General features: G+C 46.8%; 2 protein-coding genes across 2 annotated transcripts; both read left to right on the top strand.

Annotated features, from left to right (window-relative positions):
• Window positions 1-334: 334 nt before the first annotated feature.
• On the top strand, window positions 335-1,810 carry LOC147976681 (uncharacterized). The gene has a single exon (XM_087520943.1). The coding sequence runs from the start codon at window positions 524-526 to the stop codon at window positions 1,808-1,810; it is 1,287 nt and encodes a 428-aa protein (XP_087377069.1). The 5' UTR covers window positions 335-523.
• A 5,805-nt stretch (window positions 1,811-7,615) lies between these two features.
• LOC125552822 (cation/calcium exchanger 4) lies at window positions 7,616-9,900 on the top strand. Its single transcript, XM_048716511.2, has one exon. The coding sequence runs from the start codon at window positions 7,797-7,799 to the stop codon at window positions 9,705-9,707; it is 1,911 nt and encodes a 636-aa protein (XP_048572468.1). The 5' UTR covers window positions 7,616-7,796; the 3' UTR covers window positions 9,708-9,900.
• The last annotated feature ends 11,540 nt before the right edge of the window (window positions 9,901-21,440 follow it).

Raw genomic sequence — 21,440 nt, 5'->3', positions numbered from 1 at the left:
CGACGGTACTAGAGTACTGACAGCTGAGCGATCAAGCGTTATCAATTCAGCACCGCTTCATTCTGTGGTTGGATGGTTAGAGGGACAGTGATATCTTTAGCCTAGCAGGGTTCAAGTCATGGTGTTCACATTATTCTTGGATTTATTTTAGAATTTTCGGCTATGCGCTTCCAGTAGAAAAGGACGTTAGGAATAGGATGAGTGTATGCGCGTATGTATGAGCGCTTTGCGTCTTTACTGTGTTAAAAAAAACACCGCTTCATCAACTAAGAATATACTACTCCCTTCAATCCAAATAAACAGCCAAGAACTACGCCAAATCCTCCTCCCGCGATGTAATCATCGCCAAACATGTCCTTCCCTTTATCCCAAACAATTTTTAACGCCATTTCATTGGTAGTATACTGTGCGAGATTAGCTTTGTTCACATAGTAATTTAACCGGCGGTCCTTCCAAGGATCAGCAGGTACTATATACTGTGGCGTTTTATTCTGTCAACGAATCATGTAAAGCTGCCTGCGCCATGAGACCGCCGGAGCGCTTTGATGAGCTCGCCACGACGCCCCAGCCACCCCCACCCGTATCGTCGGAGCTCCGGGACTGGGGTAACCTCCCGGACTTGGTGCTCACCGACGTCCTCGACCGCCTCTTCCCATGCCTCCGCTCGCTCTCCGCCTTCGCCGGGACCTGCCCGCCATGGCGGCGCTTCTTCCTCTCCACCGTCGCCCCGCGCATCCCGCCTCTCATGCTCAGAGCCACAAGGTACTCCGACCAGTCCGCCCGCCTGATCGGCCTCTCCCCTGCCCTGATCGGCGACCCCGTGGCCGTGCCACTGCCCGCCTTCTCATCCAAGCTCCTCTCCGCGTCCCGCGGCCACCTCATCCTCCTCAAAAGGGGGTATGGCGGAGACCGCAGCACGCTCCTTGTCGTCGACGCCTTCACCGGCGCCGAGCGCCTCGCCGTCCCGCTGCCTAACGGCTTCGCTTACCACTACGCATCCCTCACCCCAACCCACCTGCTGCTCTTCCACACCCGCGACCACAGATTCGACTCACTCCGCTTCCCGACCCTAAACCCCGACCCTCAATGGACGACCCACCGCCTTCCCCGTGGTGCCTCCTTCCTCTCAACCGTGATCGAGTTCCATGGCCGCGTCCTCGGCATCACCGACCGAGTGGAGCTGTTAGAGTTTCGCCTCCATGTTGTCAACGCTCCACGCCTTTCGTGTCATGCGGTCCGGTTGCTGCCCACGACCGGCCTCCCAGACCCGGACGCCGCCGCCACGTTCGACCGTTTACGGTACGGGCCCCGCCTGGTAGCCGCCGGCGAGCGGCTGCTCCTCCTGCTGATTATGACAGATCCTCCGACCCCCCTCGAGACCCGCACGGGAATCGGGCCGAGAGTGCAGAAGGTGAGCGTGCATGCCCTCAACATGGCAACGATGACGTGGGAGGAGCAGCACGACATCGGGGAGTACAGCTTGTTCGTGGATTGCCCCGGGAGAAGCGCGATGGCGTGCGCCGATGCGGCACGCTGCGGGGTGGTGGCCAACCGAGTCTACTTCCTCGTGTCGCCCATGTATTACGACTTCGGAAGACAGCCGCCGTTCCACGCGTTTGCACCAGGGTCCGGCCGCGACAAGTGCTATGATTCGCCGTGGTCTGCGCTCATCTCCCATGACCGTGACTGCCCGCCGTTACACATTTGGGTCTACCCGAGCCTCTTCTATCAATCATGTGCATCACTATTTATCAAATTAGAGGATACCTCAAACATTGCCGCGAGAACCGATTATTGCAATATACTTTGAGTTATTTAATCGTATGAAACATAAATAGTTAAATTGATAACATATGAACTAAAATTTTACATATACATTGTATATTGTATTTTATATATATTGTGTATTTAGAATATTGTTGCAATATAAGTGACATAATATAATTAAAAACCCGGTTTCATGCATGTTGAATGGAGTTTTGATGAGGTGGCATGCATGATGAGATGGGATTTGTGCATGAGATAAGGCTGGTCATAGTGGGGAGTAACTTATACTAGTGTCATGCATATGACACTAGTCTAAGTTACTACCTTCATAGTGCAAAGTATCTTAGTAGTAGTGTCATAGATTGTTTCATTTATTGCCTTATAGACTCATTCTACCTCGGAAAACGCTATGTTACAGTAACATATTAGAGCAAGTACAATAGAGCTGAGTCAGCGGGCTATAAGGAATAAACTAGTATATTTATGCTTAGTTGGAGAAAAGAGAAGATGAGAAAGAAGGTAAGCAGGCTCTTTGTGAAGACCAGCTCTAGCACGTGCTCCTAGGCACTTTGTGAGAATGAAATGTGGGCCACATAATAAAAAAGTAGTACACTCTTTTGATCTACTATTGTACATGTTGCCTATAAGATGGACTCTAGATGACATGTCACTGGCTTATAGCCAGCAGCTGGCTATACTATTAACCATGCTCTTATGTTACTCTAAACACCTCTCTCATTAAATACTTGCCACATAAGCAAAAAAAATTTAGGGTGTGTTAAGTTACTACTTAAGTTATCTCCATTATGGCTAGCCTAAACTAACATTTTTTTTATGTGCGCATTAAGTGGGGCCTTTGATGAGATGGCATATACACGTGTTAAGATAACAAAAATAGTGGAGATCAACTATGTAGGTACGTATATATCGGATCCATTATTTCATTGTGAACTAGAGGAGGCAGTGCCATGGTTCAGGCATGAATTATCAAATTCTTGTCATATAAGCAATCCAAACTTCTTAAAAAAAACTTACACATGCAAGTGTTCAGTACTACTTCCTTCGTTCCTAAATATAAGTCTTTCTAGTGATTTCACTAGGTAGATTACATATGGAGTAAAATAAATAAATCTACACTTAAAATACATCTATATATATATCTATATGTGGTTCATAATAAAATCTTTACAAAGACTTGTATTTAGAAACGGATGGAGTAATAAAGATGCATACACCACGTCTCTCTTTCACTCTCGACAATTGCAGTGTTCAGCGGTGGTCGAGTGTCATCACTTCAAGTGATTTTCAAATCCAAAGACTGGGTCAGTTGCGCGGTCACACTCATGATCGATCCGCGCGTTAATTAAGTATTAGTCGGGCCGAATCTGCCTCACGCGCGACGTAATCATCGCCTCTCTTTGTCTAATTAACCCCACTAGACGATCATATGCACCGCATTAGTATCATAGTTTTAAATAGCCGGCTATAGCTGTTTGAGGGTGTTGCCGCTAAATGATTTCATGTACAATTTGCCGCTATAGCCCAGCTATAACTGTTTTTAAGGATCGCTGCTAAATGCCATAGCCCACTATTTAAAACATTGATTAGTATACGTGGAGCTCGTCCCCCGTGACCTGGCCGCCGTTCCCCACTAATCAAATCACCTCATTTCGATCTTTCCCTTACGATTTTAAACCCCTTTTTTACACGAATTTTGGCCGTATCCGGATAATTTACCGAACATCGTAGTACATGGACCGTGAGGAATCATCAAATATGTATTCGCTATATATATCTCAATCCGATGGTGCGTTCGAAGATCCTTTCCGGCATATTCACCTGCGCTCCGTGCGCGATGGCTATCGGCTCGCGTCGACGACGAGATTTGATCCCCAGGATCATGCGCCAGAGCGTACGCGAGCTAGTGCGTTGGAATGGTAACACTGACTGGACAATTTGCTCTTTCTTAATTATGGAGTGCATATATAGGTCATGGATCTGCCTAAAGCAGTGGCGTTGTAAATGATGTGCTGTACAAACATTGACCTGGCTTGTTGTTTATCGCCCGAATGTTCTACAACACTTCATGGGCCGTGCATCGTGGTTTGTTAATCCAAAGTATGGAGCCGGGTGGTCATCAGTAATCGCATGGCACCGCTGTTGTTTTCCTTGCAGTACGTGGAAGGAAGTTAAGGAAGCGATCAACCACTGCTGTGTGTCGTCTCCAGCTTCACTTCACTGATAAGATGTTTTTTTGCAACAACTTTGTGTACAAGACGAGGACAGTCGCTAGAAATTAATCAAGGACGACAAAATCACTCGAAAAATAATTCGCTTAGGACCCATCATTTTCAACTTTAAAGCATCTGCTAGGGACAGCAAGGGTGAGGCCATTTCTGCTTCATGTCGGCTGTTGTTATTTTGCAACAATGCTTTTGAAGTGGAGAATATTCGTGCAATAATGAGGAATGTCGCTAGCCCTTCAATGGTCTAGTCCTCCTGTTTGTAGTGTAGTCGGACTCGATGGGTGCTCCCTCTTCTATGCGGATGCTTCTCTCGACAAATCGCCATATCTGGTCAACGGAATTAAGAACCACATGCTAGAACGGGAGTTTAAACCAATTAAGATAGCCAGGTCTCAAGATATGGTTTCACATTGTCTTGCTAATTGCGCTCGCACGGCTCATACCACCGCCTGTTGGTTGCAGCGAGGCCCCCCTTTCACCCATGATCTTGTTTTACCATATTGTAACCATGTTGATATGCAATAAAACTTCCCGATCACCCCCAAACACCACCACGGCAGAGCAGGGCAATCAAATCAAGGTCCTTGCCGAGGCGGTTGCCGTTGTGCACCTACAGTAAAGCATTATCAAATGTAAATTCAAACTTGGTGTTAATCTTCTAACATAAGTATAATTTGTTAAAACTGATTTGTTTTTTATGCCAGTGATTTGATTCACAGATTGAAGCAAAGATTATTTTTTCGAGTGGTCTGATTCACAGGTGAAACATGATTAGTTGGCTTCTTAAGTTTCATGTCTTCGGAGCAAAACTTGAGATGATTAAATCTGTTTTCTCTCCACTTTCAACTATTTGTATGATGGATCTAAACTCTTAAGGAGGACGGGGAGTGCTCAATTTTATTTGCTCTTACCAAATACTTTGCTAGACAAAAATCTCCACAACTTATACAGCAAAGTAAACCTCCCATGGTTGAAACCCACTCAAGAGAATTACTATATCACGTGACGACCCCTCCCCCCAAGGGGGTTATAGATTCTCTGACATACGTCACCTGCCTTTATAATGGCTAATGTGTGGGTCTGGCAACAAGCTGGCCCACAATTCCCATGTCACAGAAGAGAAAATTGCTCTCATGTCTAGTAATTGTCATTCTGGTAGATAAAAGATTACCATGTTAACAAAATATTTGCCATGGAACAATAGAGAAAGTTTTCGCGGGTGTCCAGAAAATGACATGGTACAACGGAAGAAGAAAAATGCCATGCCACACTAGAATATGCCACATATTTTTTGATAACTTCCATGCTACTTGGAGAAGTTGGCATGCTCTAGAGCTTGCAGATAGAGGTATCATTCAATCCAAGGGTGGATGGAGCTAAGGTTCGCGTCCTTCGCTCTAGGAGGCTCAAACGAGCGAATGATACGCCCACATGAATTGCCGCATGTCACCAAGTTGAGATTCGCATGCGGGATCGGACGCACCACAAAGGTTCACTAAAAAAGCCTTCTCAGAGCATGTTCGCTCTATAACATTTCTAAACAACTCGCTTTTTTTCAGACGAGCTAGCGATCAGTTTTGTGTCTTACTCCCTAGCTTTGTCCTAAGTCAAACCACTTTAGCTTGAGCAAGTCTATCAATAAATATATCAACATTGACAACACAAAATTAGTTCCATTAGATTCATTATTAAAAAAGAATGATATTGTAGAACTTACCAAAAGACAAGTTGATTCACACCCTATTTCCGAGAGTAAACACCATCTCATCATGCATGTGCATTTGCGGCATAAATATGGAAATGTATTTAGAAATAAGTAGGTCTAATTGTATAAAATTTACATCAGAAAACTCTCCCACCCATTTATTTTTCAAAACTGTTTTGGCCAAATCGTAAGTGGGTTTTTCTTTTAGTGTTAGCTGAAAGTGGTTGTACATGAAACTGTATGGTCATCAGCCACGTAAAATTGGTGAAAAGCAACTCAAGAAGTAGGGTGTCACCATGGGGACCTCCTAATTGGCGCTTTAGCACCGGTTAGGGGATGTGGCGCTCGTGTGGTTCGCTTGCCACGCACGCCTCAGTGGCCCACTGACAGTTGACAGCGAGGAGTTGAATGCTGATGTGGCATTGACCATTGACTTTTAAACCACATGAATTATAAGAAAAGAAAAGATTTAAAAAAATTGCAAGAAGGGCAAAGTTTGTAAATTCAAAAATATTCACGGATATTTAAAAAAGTTCACAAACTTCAATAAAATTCACACATTTAAAAAACACATATTTTGAAAAAAGTTCATAAAATTAGAAAAAAATTCATCAATTTTTAAAAAGTTTAGAAATTTTAAATGAAGTACTCTAATTTCCTTTAAAATAATAAAATTCGAAAAAGGTTAATTAACTTTGAAAAAAATCACAAATTTGACAAAATGCAGCGAATTTGAAAAAAGTTCATGCATAAAACCAGAACAAAAACCCATAAGAAAGTTTAGGCAAAAGAATTTGAAAGAGAAATCATAAAAAAATGGAAAAGGGAAAAAGAAATAAGAAAAGAAAAGAACCAAATAAACCGCCCAAAAACCGGCCTAAAAAGGACAGGAAAAAAATGTGGGAAGACAAAGACTGCCGTTACAGTGGTAAACTGCCCAGGCCATTTCGGTCGGCGGTGTGCGCCGCGTAGATCGAACGTGCCATGGCCTCGAAAAACTTGCAACTTCGAAAATAATGCATCACATATAAAAATGTCTGTACCATTTAAAAAGTTGTTCCTAACCCTTAAAAATATTCCTACATATAAAGATGTCCATGAAAATGTAAAAATAATCGCCTAAATTTTGAAAAATGTTTATTGCATGTAAAAGGAAATATTCGTATACCAAAATTGGCAGATTACAAAAGTTCATCAATTTGAAGAAGAAACAATGAAGGAAAAGAAGGTAAAAACCAGTAAATAAAAAGAGAGATAAGAAAAAGACCGAACTAAATCTTCCCAAAATTGGTGGAAGGTTTCCGAAGCGAGTACCATGTTTCGAAAACTGCTTGGGTACAAACGCTCTATTGAGATGGCCCACCGCGAGGAATGTCGTAGTCCAGAGCTCCATACATCGTGCATCCTATTCGCCCCCCATTGCGTCGCACTATCGACGCTTCACATAGAGTTGGCGAGAGAGTGATCTAACTGGGTCGCCCCGTTAAGGTGTTCCACCGATCCCGATTTTGGGAACCTTCTAGGTGGTTTCTCACCCAGTCCAGGTGCCTTTTTTCGTTTTCCCCCTATTTTTTAAATTGCCTTTTTTATTTTTAAAAAGTTTAATGTTAAAAAAGTTAGAAATTCAAAAATGTCTGGAATTTCCAAAAAAGTTAGTTTTTTTGATAAATCTCCAAAAGAGTGATTTTTTCTAAAAAATAGTATTTATAAAAAAAATACTTTTTGTTTTGAGACAATCCAAAAAAGTTAGTTTTTTTTTGAGAAAGTTCAAAAAGTTAGTGTTTCTAAAAGCCGAGGCGGCTCTGTCAGGAAACGGGTAGCCCAAGGAGATCGAGGCCTAATCCAATCCGGCCCACTTAACAACGACCGTTCCGTTTGCTTCTTGGCGCGGCACGCGACCGGGGCAACACGCCGTCTCCTTCCCCACATCGTCGTCAATCCCCAATTCCCAAACCACGCGCTCCGACGACCAAACCCTAACCCCGGATCCCCCGGAAGCACGCCAAATTCCCCAACCCTCCCCTCAGATTCGGCATGCCAGCCGCCCGAAACTCCAGCCCGTGACCTCGCCGTACACGATGGCCTCGCGGCCGCCGCATCCCCGCCGGATTCGGCCCATCGCCGCGGCCTCCCTGGTGCTGTTCCTCCTCTTCCTCTACACCCGCCCGGATGGGAACCGTCCGCGGCTCCCGGGCTCCGATTCGCGCCCGCTCCGCCGCGGGCTCCTCTCCGGCGCCGATCCCGCCAGCCCCGCCGCGTCCAGAGGCGGGAACCTCTCGGAGGTCACCGGCCTGAACGGCGAGCAGCTGGAGAACCCCTCCACCGCGTGCGCCGGCATCGCGCGCCACGAGGGTTTCGGGTCCCAGTGCGAGTTCCTCCGGGCGCACCCGCAGTGCAGCTCCGGCGGGTTCGTCGACTACCTGGATTTCTTTTACTGTCGGTGCGAGAGGTTCAGGCTGCTTGGCTATGCCGTCCTGGCCGTGTGCCTGGCGGCGCTGTTCTACATGCTCGGTAACACGGCCGCGGACTACTTCTGCTGCAGCCTCGAGAAGATGTCCGCCCTGCTGCGGCTCCCGCCGACCGTGGCTGGTGTTACCTTGCTCCCCTTTGGTAATGGTGCTCCTGATGTGTTTGCCAGTATTGCAGCGTTTATGGGGTCTGGCGCCGGGGATGTGGGGCTGAACAGCGTGCTGGGCGGAGCGGTGTTTGTTACCTGCGTTGTTGTTGGGGCAGTGTCATTGTCCGTCGCGGAGAAGAATGTGCAGATTGATTGGAGGTGCTTTGTGAGGGATGTTGGATTCTTCCTGATCACCTTGGTGGCACTGTCTATTATGTTGATTGTCGGGAAGGTGACCGTTTGGGGAGCTATGCTGTTTGTATCGATTTATGTGGTTTATGCATTTGTGGTGGCCGCAAATGAGTTATTAAGGAAGCACGCACGGATGCTGAAGTTTGATGTAGTCACACCATTGCTTCCTGTGAGGGGAAGTATCTTCTCACACGGGCTAGAGGAGGATGATTCTGTGTACAGTTCACTTCTTGAGGAGGATACAAGTGATGAGGCGGCCCAGGTAAACACATCATTGCCGCAGTGGATGTGGGCTTCTCATGTGGCTATCTACTCAAATCAGGGGAGAGATGGTTCGCCTGACAGGCCTTTGTGGGGTTGGAATGAAGAAGGCAGAGTGGATACGTCCACGCTTAACTACTCCAAAATGTTTCTGTTTTTGGAGCTACCCTTGACAATACCAAGAAAGTTGACGATTCCAATAGTTGAGGAAGACCGCTGGTCACAAGAATATGCTGTTGCCAGTGCTGGCTTGGCACCTCTACTCTTAGCATTTCTGTGGAACAGCCAGGATGGAGTATCCACGGGTGCCAGGGTAGCAGCATATGTGATAGCTGGTATTTTTGGGATTGCACTTGCAGGTCTTGCTTTTACATTCACCAGTCCCGACCGCCCTCCAAGGAGATACTTACTCCCATGGGTGTTTGGAGGGTTTGTGATGAGCATCGTTTGGTTCTACATCATTGCCAATGAGCTGGTTGCACTGTTGGTTGCATTTGGGGTGATACTTGGGATTAATCCTTCAATCCTTGGCTTAACGGTGCTAGCATGGGGCAATTCGATGGGTGACTTGATGTCAAATGTGGCCTTGGCAATGAATGGAGGAGACGGTGTACAGATTGCTATGTCTGGCTGTTATGCAGGGCCTATGTTCAACACACTTGCCGGCTTAGGAATATCAATGCTGCTTGGAGCTTGGTCAACAGCACCCAACTCTTACGTTCTTCCACAGGACCGCTCTCTTATTTACACGATGAGCTTCCTGGTTGCTGGATTGGTCTGGGCGCTTGTCACGCTGCCACGGAGCGGCATGCGGCCTAACAAGACGCTTGGGGTTGGCCTCATTGCTCTTTACTCAGTTTTCCTTTTCATTAGAGTAAGCAGTGCTATGGGGATATTGCCACTCCCGGGCTTGAATTAGTTGTTTGTGTCTATTGTACATGAATGTTGTTTATACAAATGAAATGAGTTCCTCTGTTCTGTTGTTGTCATGCCTCAAATTTAGTTGTAGGCTGTCAGGTGTTGGAGACAATAAACCAGAGCTTGCCTGCAACTGGTGTACTTATCTGTAAACTTATCACCTTGCATGCTGATAGCAATAATTTTATACTTCAGATGTTGACTTACCTAAGGTACAAAAATAACACTGTACTCCATTTCTGCGCAGCAGTGTGACCTTTTGGTTTAGTTGCTGTAGAGGCGGTGCTTCTGCGTGAGGGCGCGATCTGTTTTGCAGGCTATTTGACAGAAGTATAGTGACCTGTATTCATGTTAGCTTATCTAGTACTCCCTTCCAAAATAATTGTCGTGGTTTTAGTTCAAACTTTAAAATTTAAGTTGTTGTAGAGGCGGTGCTTCTGCGTGAGGGCGCGATCTGTTTTGCAGGCTATTTGACAGAAGCATAGTGACCTGTATTCATGTTAGCTTGTTATCTAGTACTCCCTTCCAAAATAATTGTCGTGGTTTTAGTTCAAACTTTAAAATTTAAACTAAAACCATAACACTTATTTTGGATCGGAGGAAGTACTCCATAAGATGGTCCCTCGAGGCTATTTGTCCAGCAAACTGGCACTCTCCCTTGTTTAAAGAGTACCGGCATCAGGTCATGTTAGCTTGTCATGCAGAGGATGTTTTCCCGCTTTGCTGCATGAGAAGGCTTTGCACGATTTTCGCTGTGCGCCTGAAAGCCCTTAGGCCCTGCTTGGATTGAGTGTAAAATGTGTGCTCCACGGTATTTTAACTCAAGTTTGAACTAAATACTGGGCATCACACAAAAACACATCCAGTCCAAACAGGGTCTTACTAGTCGTTCATCAGCGTGCAGAATCTATATTTAATAATATGGTTGCATGCTTCATTTTGATGCATAGGTCGGGGCAATCCTCCTTTACAAAAAAAAATCTAAATTAACCGGAGGACGGGGCACGCCTCGGCACGACGCTTGGCTCACTGTAATAGTTGAAATGCCTAATATGTTTTTCTTGGGAAGAACACAGCCAACACAAGATTACGTCGGTGCCTGTCATTTCCATTAAGAGAGAAAGGGGTCAGATACAAGCAATGGTAAAACAAGAACATACTCTTGTTATACCACACCATCATTGTCACAAACAAACGCGTGAACAAGGCATACTCCTCCCTAATCTTGGCCACTGCCTGTCTAGCCTTTTTTCATCACAAGTGCTATTCCATCGCAAGCACGACCACCCTCTGAACAGATATCGATTTTCCTTCAAGAACTGTAGCTTTGCGCTTCAGCCAAAGGTTGCAAAGACCGGCAACCATAATCATCGCCTTCTCCTTGGCACTAACCTATGGAATTCTCCTATCCATCGAGCACCACCATTCTTTGACTTTGGCATCCATGTTAGGAGTCATCCGTCGAAGCCCAAAGCTATATAGGAAAAGAAACCAAAACTGCCACGCAAACGAACACCACGCCAAAATATGATCAAACGCGTCGAGCGCCTGGTCACAGCATGTGCAGCAAGGACGATGCTGCATACCACGGTTTTAGAGGCGGTCCGTCATCCAACAACAATTCCTCATAACCAGCCAAGTGAATGACCTTTGGTTGGGAGGAGCCTCGTTTTCCACAGGAGGTTGGTGTACTCCGCAAGCTCAGTGTCGTGAAAATAGGCCTCATAGGCCAAACTGGCCGAATAAGCTCAATCCGCCATGAGTCTCCATGAGAAACAATCCTCCTCATTGTTCAGTGATGGCGCTTGCTATATTTGTCACCAAAGATCCATGAACTCGATGGTCGCCTCTATCAATAGCATTCCACGAATGTCACCAAATCTACTTATTATCCACCAAAGCTTTTGCCACAGTTCTCCTCTTCCCTCCTCTAGCCTCGATAAATGGGTACAATTTGGGAGCAATATTGAACGGACTCCGTCCCTCGATCCACTTGCCGTGCCAGAAGTCACTCGCCCGCCCCTTCCTATCGAACACTTCGACGCAACGAGGAATAATTGTGTGACCTCTCTAGATACCACTAGAGAAAGGCCATATCACGCCCTTAGTAGACCCGTCCTCTGAAGCCATAACCACTGCATTTATAAAGTGTTGTTAAGAAAATCCAAGTGATAAGCACCGAGCCCGCCAAACCGCGGAGGCTTGCAAATTTGCTCCTATGCCACCAAAAAGTGCCACCCTTCGCCTCGTCGGAAACTCTCTAGAAAAAAATCCGAGAAATCTTTGTGATGGCCTTGAAAACCCATGAAGGGAGATTGAGAGAGAACATGTGATAAATACTAATAGTCGTAAGCATCACCTTGATCAAAGTCAGCCTGCCAGTCGTAAGCAGCATCGAGGTCTTCCAAGTCGCCCATCTATCTGCCACATGATCAACAAGAGGTTGCAGATCCGCTTTAGTGAAGGCCACCGGTTAGAAGGAGCCCAGATAAGTGCACAAAAACTGGGCCACCCAACATAGAAGAGATGGCACGAATAGCTCCAAATCGACACCCTTGCATCTCATGGCGAGATCACACATTTTTGAAGATTAGCTATAAGCCCAGAAGCATCACCAAACAACGCCAGAATCTCCTTCATCACGAATAGCTCACACTTCTTTGGGTTTGAGAAAAATGGGACATATCCGTGTAAAGCGATAGCATGCGGCACCACTCCCCATCTATCAAGGGGTTCTAACAACCCAGCCACCTCCGTCTTATCCACCATAGCATCAAGGACATCCATGATCAGGAGGAATAAGAGGGGATAGGGGTCTCCCTACCTCAACCCCCGCGCGTGCCAAATACATTCACCAGACTGTCATTGATCAGCGCTTTATAACTTGCCGAGGTGAGGCGCAAAGATACCCACAAGCACCAGTTCTGGCTAAATCCCCTCTTCTTTATGACTTGTAGCAAAAAAGGCAACACAACTGAATCAAAGGTGTGCAGTATCCGATTTGAGAAAGATGAGGGGACCTTGAGATTATGGAATTTTTTTATAGATTGGTTGACAAGCATATAGTTATCATGAATCAACCGCCCTCGGATAAAGGCACTTTGGTTCACCGTAATAAGCATATTCAACATGGGACCAACCCGCAGTGTGAGGTCTTTGGAAAAAAAAAATCTCCGCAAGGCCATGAATCATGCTAATGGGACAGATATCCCTAATGTCGGAAGCACCATCCTTCTTTGGTAACAATGTTAATAGTGGTTGATTGAACATATAAAAGCTTCGACTATCCACTGTTGTGGTATGATTAATTATCGATGTAACCTTGGTCTTTAAATATCCAAGGCAGTCGGAGGGGCGAAGGTGTGAATGCGAGCAACCAAAGTTGGCTTCTTGATTACCACACCAGCGTGAATGCAGGTAGGTGGACGAACGGCCAATCTGTTGTGAATGCGTGGTGGGTTCTAGAACTGAAGGCGGGATAAGGTTTCTAGGATGGGTCAGGGATATCAGAGTCTAGAGTAGCGGATGTCCGGACTCCACGAGAGTGCTCTTGGTTTTGGGCCCCACTTGTGGAATTTCATATGTTCAGAATGATCCGGCCCAATTTGGTAATCCGTGTTGGAGACATAAAAGTGTTTGTGCGGCCCAATCCGGTCATTTTGCAGGCAATTGGGTGATCCACATTGAAGATACCCTAATTGGTACAAATGACTATGAGCCTTGCTTTTGGAGAAAGATGTAAAAATTTAGAGCCATGTTTTCAGTTTGAAACGAGTACTTCTTTACATAGAGGAAGGAGGACGAGGAGGCGGAATTACTAATTGAGGGGCACCCCTTGCAGAAGTTACCTCCATTTCTTCTGGTGGTGACAAGTGGCATACCTAATGTGTGTCACTTGTCACAAGCTGGGAGTTTGGATAAAATTTTCTTCCCACGGGCCAGAGGGGTAGGTGGGTTTGTTTGTAATTTTTGATTTGATAAAAAGTATATCTCTTAAATCGTGAGTCCAAATTATCAACCGTTTTCATCATTGCATTCCTTGCGTCAAGATCTTAAAAATTAGATCTCGTGTTGATAGGTTTTAACGAATTTGTTTTGGGCAAAATATGTGCTGCCAACCACACTATCATGTGCTTCCAACGTGAACTAACCCAATTGTTCCACCTAGTACTAAGTCGTGCTTCCTAACTTTTGCTTTCAACTAGTAGTAACATTTGTGCTCTTCACTACACTAACATGTGCTCGAACTAACCCGTGCTTCTACATGGAATTAACTTGTTCTACCCAACTTGTCCAACTAGTACTAATATGTGTGCTCTCAATTACACTAACCCCTGCTCCCGAACTAATCTGTGCTCCCACCTAGCGCTAACTTGTGCTTTCCAAAATGTGCTTTCAACTAGCACCCGTATGTGTGCTTCCAACGTGTGCTCCCAATCAACATTAACTTGTGCTCCCAATGTGTACTAATATGTGCCTAAATAAATTAGTTTGTGTTTTTAGGGGTGAATGTCCTCCTGCGTAAAGCATCCCGTGCTTCACCAAAAGAAAACAAAAAAGCCAAAAAAAATCAAGAAAACCAAGAAGAAAAAACGTTCTATGGGAGTGATCTTTTTTTTTTGCAGGTGAAATAATGTATTACTCAATCACGAGGTCCATACAATCAATCACTGCAAACTCTAATGCCTCTGAAGGCCCCGAACCTATCCAAGTCATGGTTCTGCCTTCTAGACGAGCAAACTTAGTTAGACTATCACTAACCTTATTTTAACTACAATTGATATGAGTAATACAAGAATCACGAAGAGACATAAGGTAACGGATCTTCTTAATGAGCGACGCGTAAACATATCTGTCCACCTCCTTAGCTTGTATCAGCTTCACTGCAACAATGGAATCCATTTCGATCATGATAGGTAGGACACTCCTCTGGATAGCAAATGACAAACCCTCCATGCAAGCACACAATTCAGTGGGAGTGATCTAATGATGCGGTTGTCCAACTATACATGTCCTCCATGATCTAATGATAAGAAATGTCTAGTCAGATTGTGTGCATCTAAATTTGAAGCTCTATTTTTTTATAAGCATAAACACAAGAATCGAAAAAATTCATCCAAGATGTAATCTCCTTGAGATCCTTCCAGCTCCTGCATGAATATATGCAATTTCGATCTTGCAATGCCAAGCGACAAAAAGGTTAGCGATGCCAAGATCCTCCGCTAAGGATAATGCTTCATGACAAGTGAAAGCTTGTAATGATGTTGAATCAGATGGTCCATGAACGAAGATCCCTATAACTCTAGATATTTGCCATCATGATCACGGTAGACCGTCACCACTGCACCCAAGTTTCCTCCTATTTTCCATGAACGACGATCCCTATAACTCTAGATATTTGTCATCATGATCACGGTAGACCGCCACAATTGCACCCAAGTTCCTCCCCCCTTTTTTCTAAAAGGCAAGTTCTCCCAATTAGTTGCTCCCATGAGGAGCATACAACGTTTACCTGCTGTCATGGGTTAGACAGCTGGTGTCTCTTTGTCCTGCTTCTTGTGTGTCATTTTCTTTCTTTCTTGAACACAGTACAATCGAAATCGCTCGCATCATTTGGGCGAGCGCAGACGGGAAGAGAGGACCTCCTCCCGCGCTGCCCGCCACGCCCTTCGCCGCCGGAGCCGCCCTTCGCCGTGGGAGCTGCCGCCGAGCCCGTCTGTCGCGCCCGAGACGCCGTCGGAGCCGTCCTTCGCCACGGACGCCCTTCGCCACGGGAGCCACCGCCGAGTCTGCCCTTCGCCGCGGGAGTAGAAGCAGCCTTGCCGGGCGCAAGGTGCGGACCGAAGCAGCCTTGCCGGGCCAACACGGCGGCGAGCGCGCGGGAGTGCGGCCACGCAGGGTTGTCGCGTGACGCGGCCTCGCGGAACATGGCCGCCGATGAGTGGGGTGAGTTGAGGGATGGAGCAGGGAGGGAATCGCCGAGATTTGGGAGATTTTGGTGGAACCAGGTGGATGATTCTGACGAGGAGGTGGAGAGGGAGTTGGAGGAGACGATCGAATTGAAGACGGAGAAGCGAGGCGGCACACCGGCGAGGGTGCAGCTGCCCTTTGTGCATCCGATCCCGACCGCGGGAGAGCGTAGGCGCTTTCGAACGAAGCCATGGTCATCGGGTGCGGTTGTCGACGCGCCGATGCCGCGGCCTCCGCCTTTCAGGTTTGTGCCGACCCGATTACCTTATATTCCTAATCCCCTGGGATCGCGGACTTTATTTTGCAGGAATTTCGTTGTCGGGGATCCACCATTGATGACGTCACTATGGATGCGGGGGGAGAGAGGCCTTCAAAATTATGTGGGACGTGCTTTCCACCTGCCAGTTGGGCCTCCAGAGAAGCCACCTCCGCACCTTTGGACTCGATCTTATCTCTACTTCAGGGGGTGTGGCTGGGACCTGCATCTAGGGTTCGGGAAAAAGCTAGCTCAGAAGACACGGTGAGACAGGGGAGAGAGGCTTGCAGAGGAAGTCGGAGCAGAGCAGATGGCGAGCGGAGGGAGAGGGGACTCGCATGCGCGCCGTGGAGCCTTCGATGGGGGGCGAACAAACTGGAGGGGGCGGGGTGAGCCATGGAGCGAGGAGAGGGGCGGCAACTTCGGGCCGCCGGCTGGCTACCTCCCCACGCGCCGCCGTCCGGGAGCTTCCCACCACCTGGTGGTTTTGCACCGCCCCCGGGAGGTTTCGTTCCTCCGCATGGCTACCATGGGGGTCCTCCATCCTTCAACAACTTCAACTCCAACCAGTCATTTCCGCCATACCACTTCCCGCAGACAAATCCTCAAGGTGCGTTCATATCTGGTGCGCAACAGTGGGGTGGTCCAAGATTAGAGCAAGATCAGGTTAGAAGGAAAGGGGATGAGCATAGGGAAGTGGCTCTGCTAGGTTTGAGGGCCGTTGAGGGAGGGAAAAACTCTGGCAAAATGATGCAGAAAGAAGTGGTGCAAAAATCTAACAGTGCTGGGTCTGATGGGAGTTCGCTAGGAGGTAAAGATGATCCTAAACCTGCTGAACAAGCTAAATCAAAAAGCCAAGAATGCTTTAGGTGTGGGAGTACAAATCATTTGGTCAGAGATTGTAAGGCGCATCTGTCCTGCATCAATTGTGGATTCAACAATTTGTCTGATAGATGTGTGATGCTCAATAGACCGCATCCAGTGCTGAAGATGGCAGGTTGTGGAGCTAATGGTCTGCAGATGGTGATTTCACAAACAGGCAAGAAAAAGAAGTTTGACAAAGGGGCGCAAAATGTGGGGCTGGTGCAGATCCTGAAAGGGGAAATTAATTGCAATGCGCTTGTAGTGGCTTTTGGTGCTTAATTTCCTTGGGGAGGTGACTGGAAAATCAAGGAATATGGAGATAATGCTTTTCTGGTTAAGTTTCCTTCTGCTGCAAGATTGCAAGAAATGATAGAGTATCCTCAGTTTGGTTTGAAAGGGACTAGAGTGACAGTGAAGGTAAGCAAATGGAATTCTGCCTCGGCGGCCAAGTTTAAGTCGTTCTCTGTGTGGGTGAAGATATTTGGTATTCCTGAGACTCTGTTGCATAAAGATGGGTTTGAGGAGATAGCATCTTTCCTTGGGACTGTTCAGGATGTAGACATGCAGGGGTACAAAGATACAGATATTGTTAGAGCAAAGGTTGGAGTGGGAGACCCAAGTAAGATACCTGAAGTGGTGGAGTTGACTGTAGATCCCTACATTTACTATATCTTTTTTGAGATGGAGGAGATAGTGGAGTGTGGAGGTGCTTTGAGAGATGGGATACTGATTGAAGAAAATTTTGAGTCATGCCAGATAGATAGACAAGACGATAGAGGGCGAAAAAAAGCAGAAATAACACGGCTGAAAAGGGACAAGGATCTGGTGGAAATAGAGATATGCAAAAATAGAACAGTGTGGAAATGCAAGGAGCTGATTTGGAAAAGGAGGTTGAAATGAGAAAAAAATATGTTGGAAAGGAAGCGAGCACAGGAGGAAGCAGAAAAAATAGCAAAGTCAAAAGGGCTTGAGGAAATCGACAGAGAATTTGCTGCTGATGCTGAAAGGATGCATTTCACAAGTGATGGATACTCTCAACAGCAAGTGGACTTCGAAGAGGATATGGTGGAAAGTACACAAGTTATACAAGAAAGGGTGCTTAAGGAATATAGCGGATGTGACGAGGAGGTCTTTGACTCTCAACATGAAAGAGTTGCTGGGGTGGTTTTGATTATATCTGACTCAAGACAGGTTAACAAGCAGATCCTTAGAGAGAGCCTAAAAGACATAAACAAGAACAAAAATGGAGTGGTGGATGAAGAAAGAATGAGGACTCAAAGAAATGTTAGGGATATGAACTCAATGGATAAGGCCATTGTAAGGGCATATTTATCCCTAAGGTGTTTTGGTGATTGATGACAATGCGTTTGCGGACTAATCGTGTGCCTTGAGTATCCCAGACGTTTCATCGCTAGGCACAATACGGTTTGGTGCCCCTCGAAGACTGTTGAAGACGGCGTCTTTTCTACGTTTCTTTTTGGTGGATTTGAGTCGTAGGAAAGCCGTACTATTAAGAGGAGGTCCGCGTCGGAAAGGTTTGGGTGGAATCATCACGTACACGTTTCTTTCTAGTCCCCTCCTTTCCCCTGCACCTTGGAGCATCCTTCGTTGATTTTTATTCACCTTGTTCTGGCTGCCGTGTTGGCTTGCGGTAGTACTGCTCCCAGGTGAGTGGTAGTACCGTAGGCACCAGCGGTAGTACCGTGCTGTGGCGCGGTAGTACCGTAGGTGCCCACGGTAGTACCGCTTCTCTGGAGCCGCACTACCGTGGCCCCCAGGCCAAGTACCGCTCCCTCGCGGTAGAGGTGGAGGATGTAATTTTTTACATCTGCGCTACCACGGTAGTACCGCAACCCTTCCGCGCTAGTACTGTGCTCAGCTGCCAGGCGGTAGTACCGCCCCTCTGCGGTAGTACTGTGTCGGGTTTTTGCTTCTTCCGTTTACCAGCGGAAGTAGGCACGGATGTATCCTTATCCGCGCTCTTCCCGGGATAGGGGCTTCCTGCCTTGCGGTAGTACCACAAGGGGGAGCGGTAGTACCGCGCCCGTGGCAGTACCGCCCTCAGCACTTGTGCTACAGGTCTGCCCTAGCTGCTGCTGGTGCTGCGGTAGTACCGCGGGCCTGCACGGTAGTACCGCATGGCCTTGCGGTAGTACCGCTTGTCAGCAAGCGGAAGTACCGCGTGGACCTGCGGTAGTACCGCTGGTCTGGGGCGGTAGTACCGCTGGTCGCGGGCTGGTAGGTGGATAACGGTTGGATCTTTGTCCTAAGCTATAAAAGGGGTGTCTTCTTCCTCGAGTTGACTATCTCTTCCAACCCTAAGCTCCATTGTTGCTCTAAGCTCCATTTTTTCCCGATCTCACTCTCTAGCCAATCAAACTTGTTGATTTGCTCGGGAGTGGTTGAGAAGGCCCCGATCTACACTTCCACCAAGAGAAATTTGATTCCCCCACTAATCCCTTGCGAATCTTGTTACTCTTGGGTGTTTGAGCATCCTAGACGGTTGAGGTCACCGCGGAGCCATAGTCCATTGTGGTGAAGCTTCGTGGTGTCGTTGGGAGCCTCCAATTGAGTTGTGGAGATTGCCCCAACTTTGTTTGTAAAGGTTCGGTCGCTGCCTCCAAGGGCACCAATAGTGGAATCACGGCATCTCGCATTGTGTGAGGGCGTGAGGAGAATACGGTGGCCCTAGTGGCTTCTTGGGGAGCATTGTGCCCCACACCGCTCCAAAGGAGATGTACTTCCCCTCAAAGGGAAGGAATTTCGGTAACACATCCTCGTCTCCACCGGCTCCACTCTTGGTTATCTCGTGTCTTTACTTGTGCAAGCTTATTTGTGCTATATCTCTTGCTTGCTTGTGTTCCTATCTTTGTTGCATCATATAGGTTGCCCACCTAGTTGCATATCTAGACAACCTACTTTGATACAAAGTTTAAATTGTTAAAGAAAAGCTAAAAATTGTTAGTTGCCTATTCACCCCCCTCTAGTCAACCATATCGATCCTTTCAATTGGTATCATAGCCTCGTCTCTTTATTAAGGACTTTACCGTCCGAAGAGTATGGTTGATACCGTAGACGGTGTGGAGGAACACTCTGGTGTGAATCCGATCTCGTCTACGGGCAATGGGGGGACCTCGGTCTCTCGTGAGGAGTTCAATGTGGCCTTGGAGACATTGAAAACCTCCATGACGACCGAGGTTGAAAGCATGTTTACTAAATTCCTTGAAGGGCTTAAACTATCCACCGCACTGTTGAAAGTGGGTAATCCACCGACAAGGTGACGGATGCTACCTCCGATAAGGGGGAAGCTAGTAGTGAAAAGGCTCCTTCTTCTAGTGGTAAGAATGGAACCGGCATCTTTGCTCATGTGGAACCACCACTTGCTTATGGTGGACAGGGTCCTTCCACTCATTTGAATCATGCCGGTCCTCCCCCTAAGATTGTGAAAAATGAGGACTTTGATTCTTGGGTTTACCGCTTTAAACGTCATTTAAATCATGTGAACACTAATCTTTGGAGAATCGTTGAAGAAGGTTTCTATCCGCATGATCCAAGCAATTTCACTCCTCAAGAAGCCGCGGATAATCAATTCAATGAGAATGCTCTCTTCATCATTCAAGATGCAATCCCACCCGAAGTTCTACCTCATCTTCGGCCCTTCGCCTTGGCCAAAGACGCATGGCTTTGTGTTGTCTCACTCTACCGGGGAAGCGCAAGCATTCAACGCTCCAACTATGAAGTGGTGCAAGATGAGGCCGATGAGTTTGCAATGAAAGAAGGTGAAGAGCCTCGTGAGCTTTATCAGAGAGTAACCAAACTCGCAGTCTCACTCCGAGATTACGGGAGCAAGGACACGGATGACAATTGGATCAAGCGCAAATTTCTCAAGGCAATGATGCCCTACCACAAGGCCATGTCCTCCGTCATTCGTCAAAGGCCGGACTTCCACACTTTGACCTCAAGCGAAGTGTTGGATGAGTTTGTGGCCATGAACATTTTCGACAAGACCACCGACAATGCGGTGCTTCGTTCTCAAAGGGCAAAGAAGCCCAACCTTGCATTAAAGGCCAAGCTTTGCATTGAAGAAGAAGAAGAGGAAGAAGAGGAGAGCAACCCCGAAGATACAAAGTATGCATATCATGAACATATGGCACTTGCTTCAAGGCAATTTTGGAGCAAGAAAAACTCAAGGCCAAACTTTAACAAAAACAACTCAAGTGGCACGAAGAGCAAGCAACGTGGAAGGACTTGCTACAATTGTGGCAATGTGGGTCATTTTGTTGCGGAGTGCCCGTATGAGAAGAGGGAAGACCATGGTGGCAAGCTCATCCGAAAGGACAAGGCCAAGTCGTTCCCCAACAAGAGCAAATTCACCAAGAAGACTCCTCCCAAGGCTTTGGTGGTACAAGAAGAGTACAATGAGGAGATGACGATGATGAAGATGGTGAGTCAGTTGCCATGGCCTTAGTTGCCATTGCGACGACTCCACGGGTGTCTCTCTTCGACTCACCCAATGAGAGCATCACCGCCAAGTGCCTCATGGCTAAAGCCACCAACAAGGCAACCTCCAACATCAAAACTACTATCATTAATCATCCTTCTTCGACGGATAGTATTGATGAACATGAGGGAGCTAATGTGGAG

Source organism: Triticum urartu, chromosome 4A (assembly GCF_056163025.1).
Source record: "Triticum urartu cultivar PI428250 chromosome 4A, HENAU_Tu73, whole genome shotgun sequence".
Lineage (NCBI taxonomy): Eukaryota > Viridiplantae > Streptophyta > Magnoliopsida > Poales > Poaceae > Triticum > Triticum urartu.
Note: the sequence above shows the minus strand (reverse complement) of the source record. Positions and strands in the feature narration are given on the sequence as shown.

What these genes read in the sequence shown, in the direction of transcription:
- LOC147976681 (XM_087520943.1), top strand. Translation starts at nt 524, where the DNA reads ATGAGACCGCCGGAGCGCTTTGATGAGCTCGCCACGACGCCCCAGCCA.
- LOC125552822 (XM_048716511.2), top strand. Translation starts at nt 7,797, where the DNA reads ATGGCCTCGCGGCCGCCGCATCCCCGCCGGATTCGGCCCATCGCCGCG.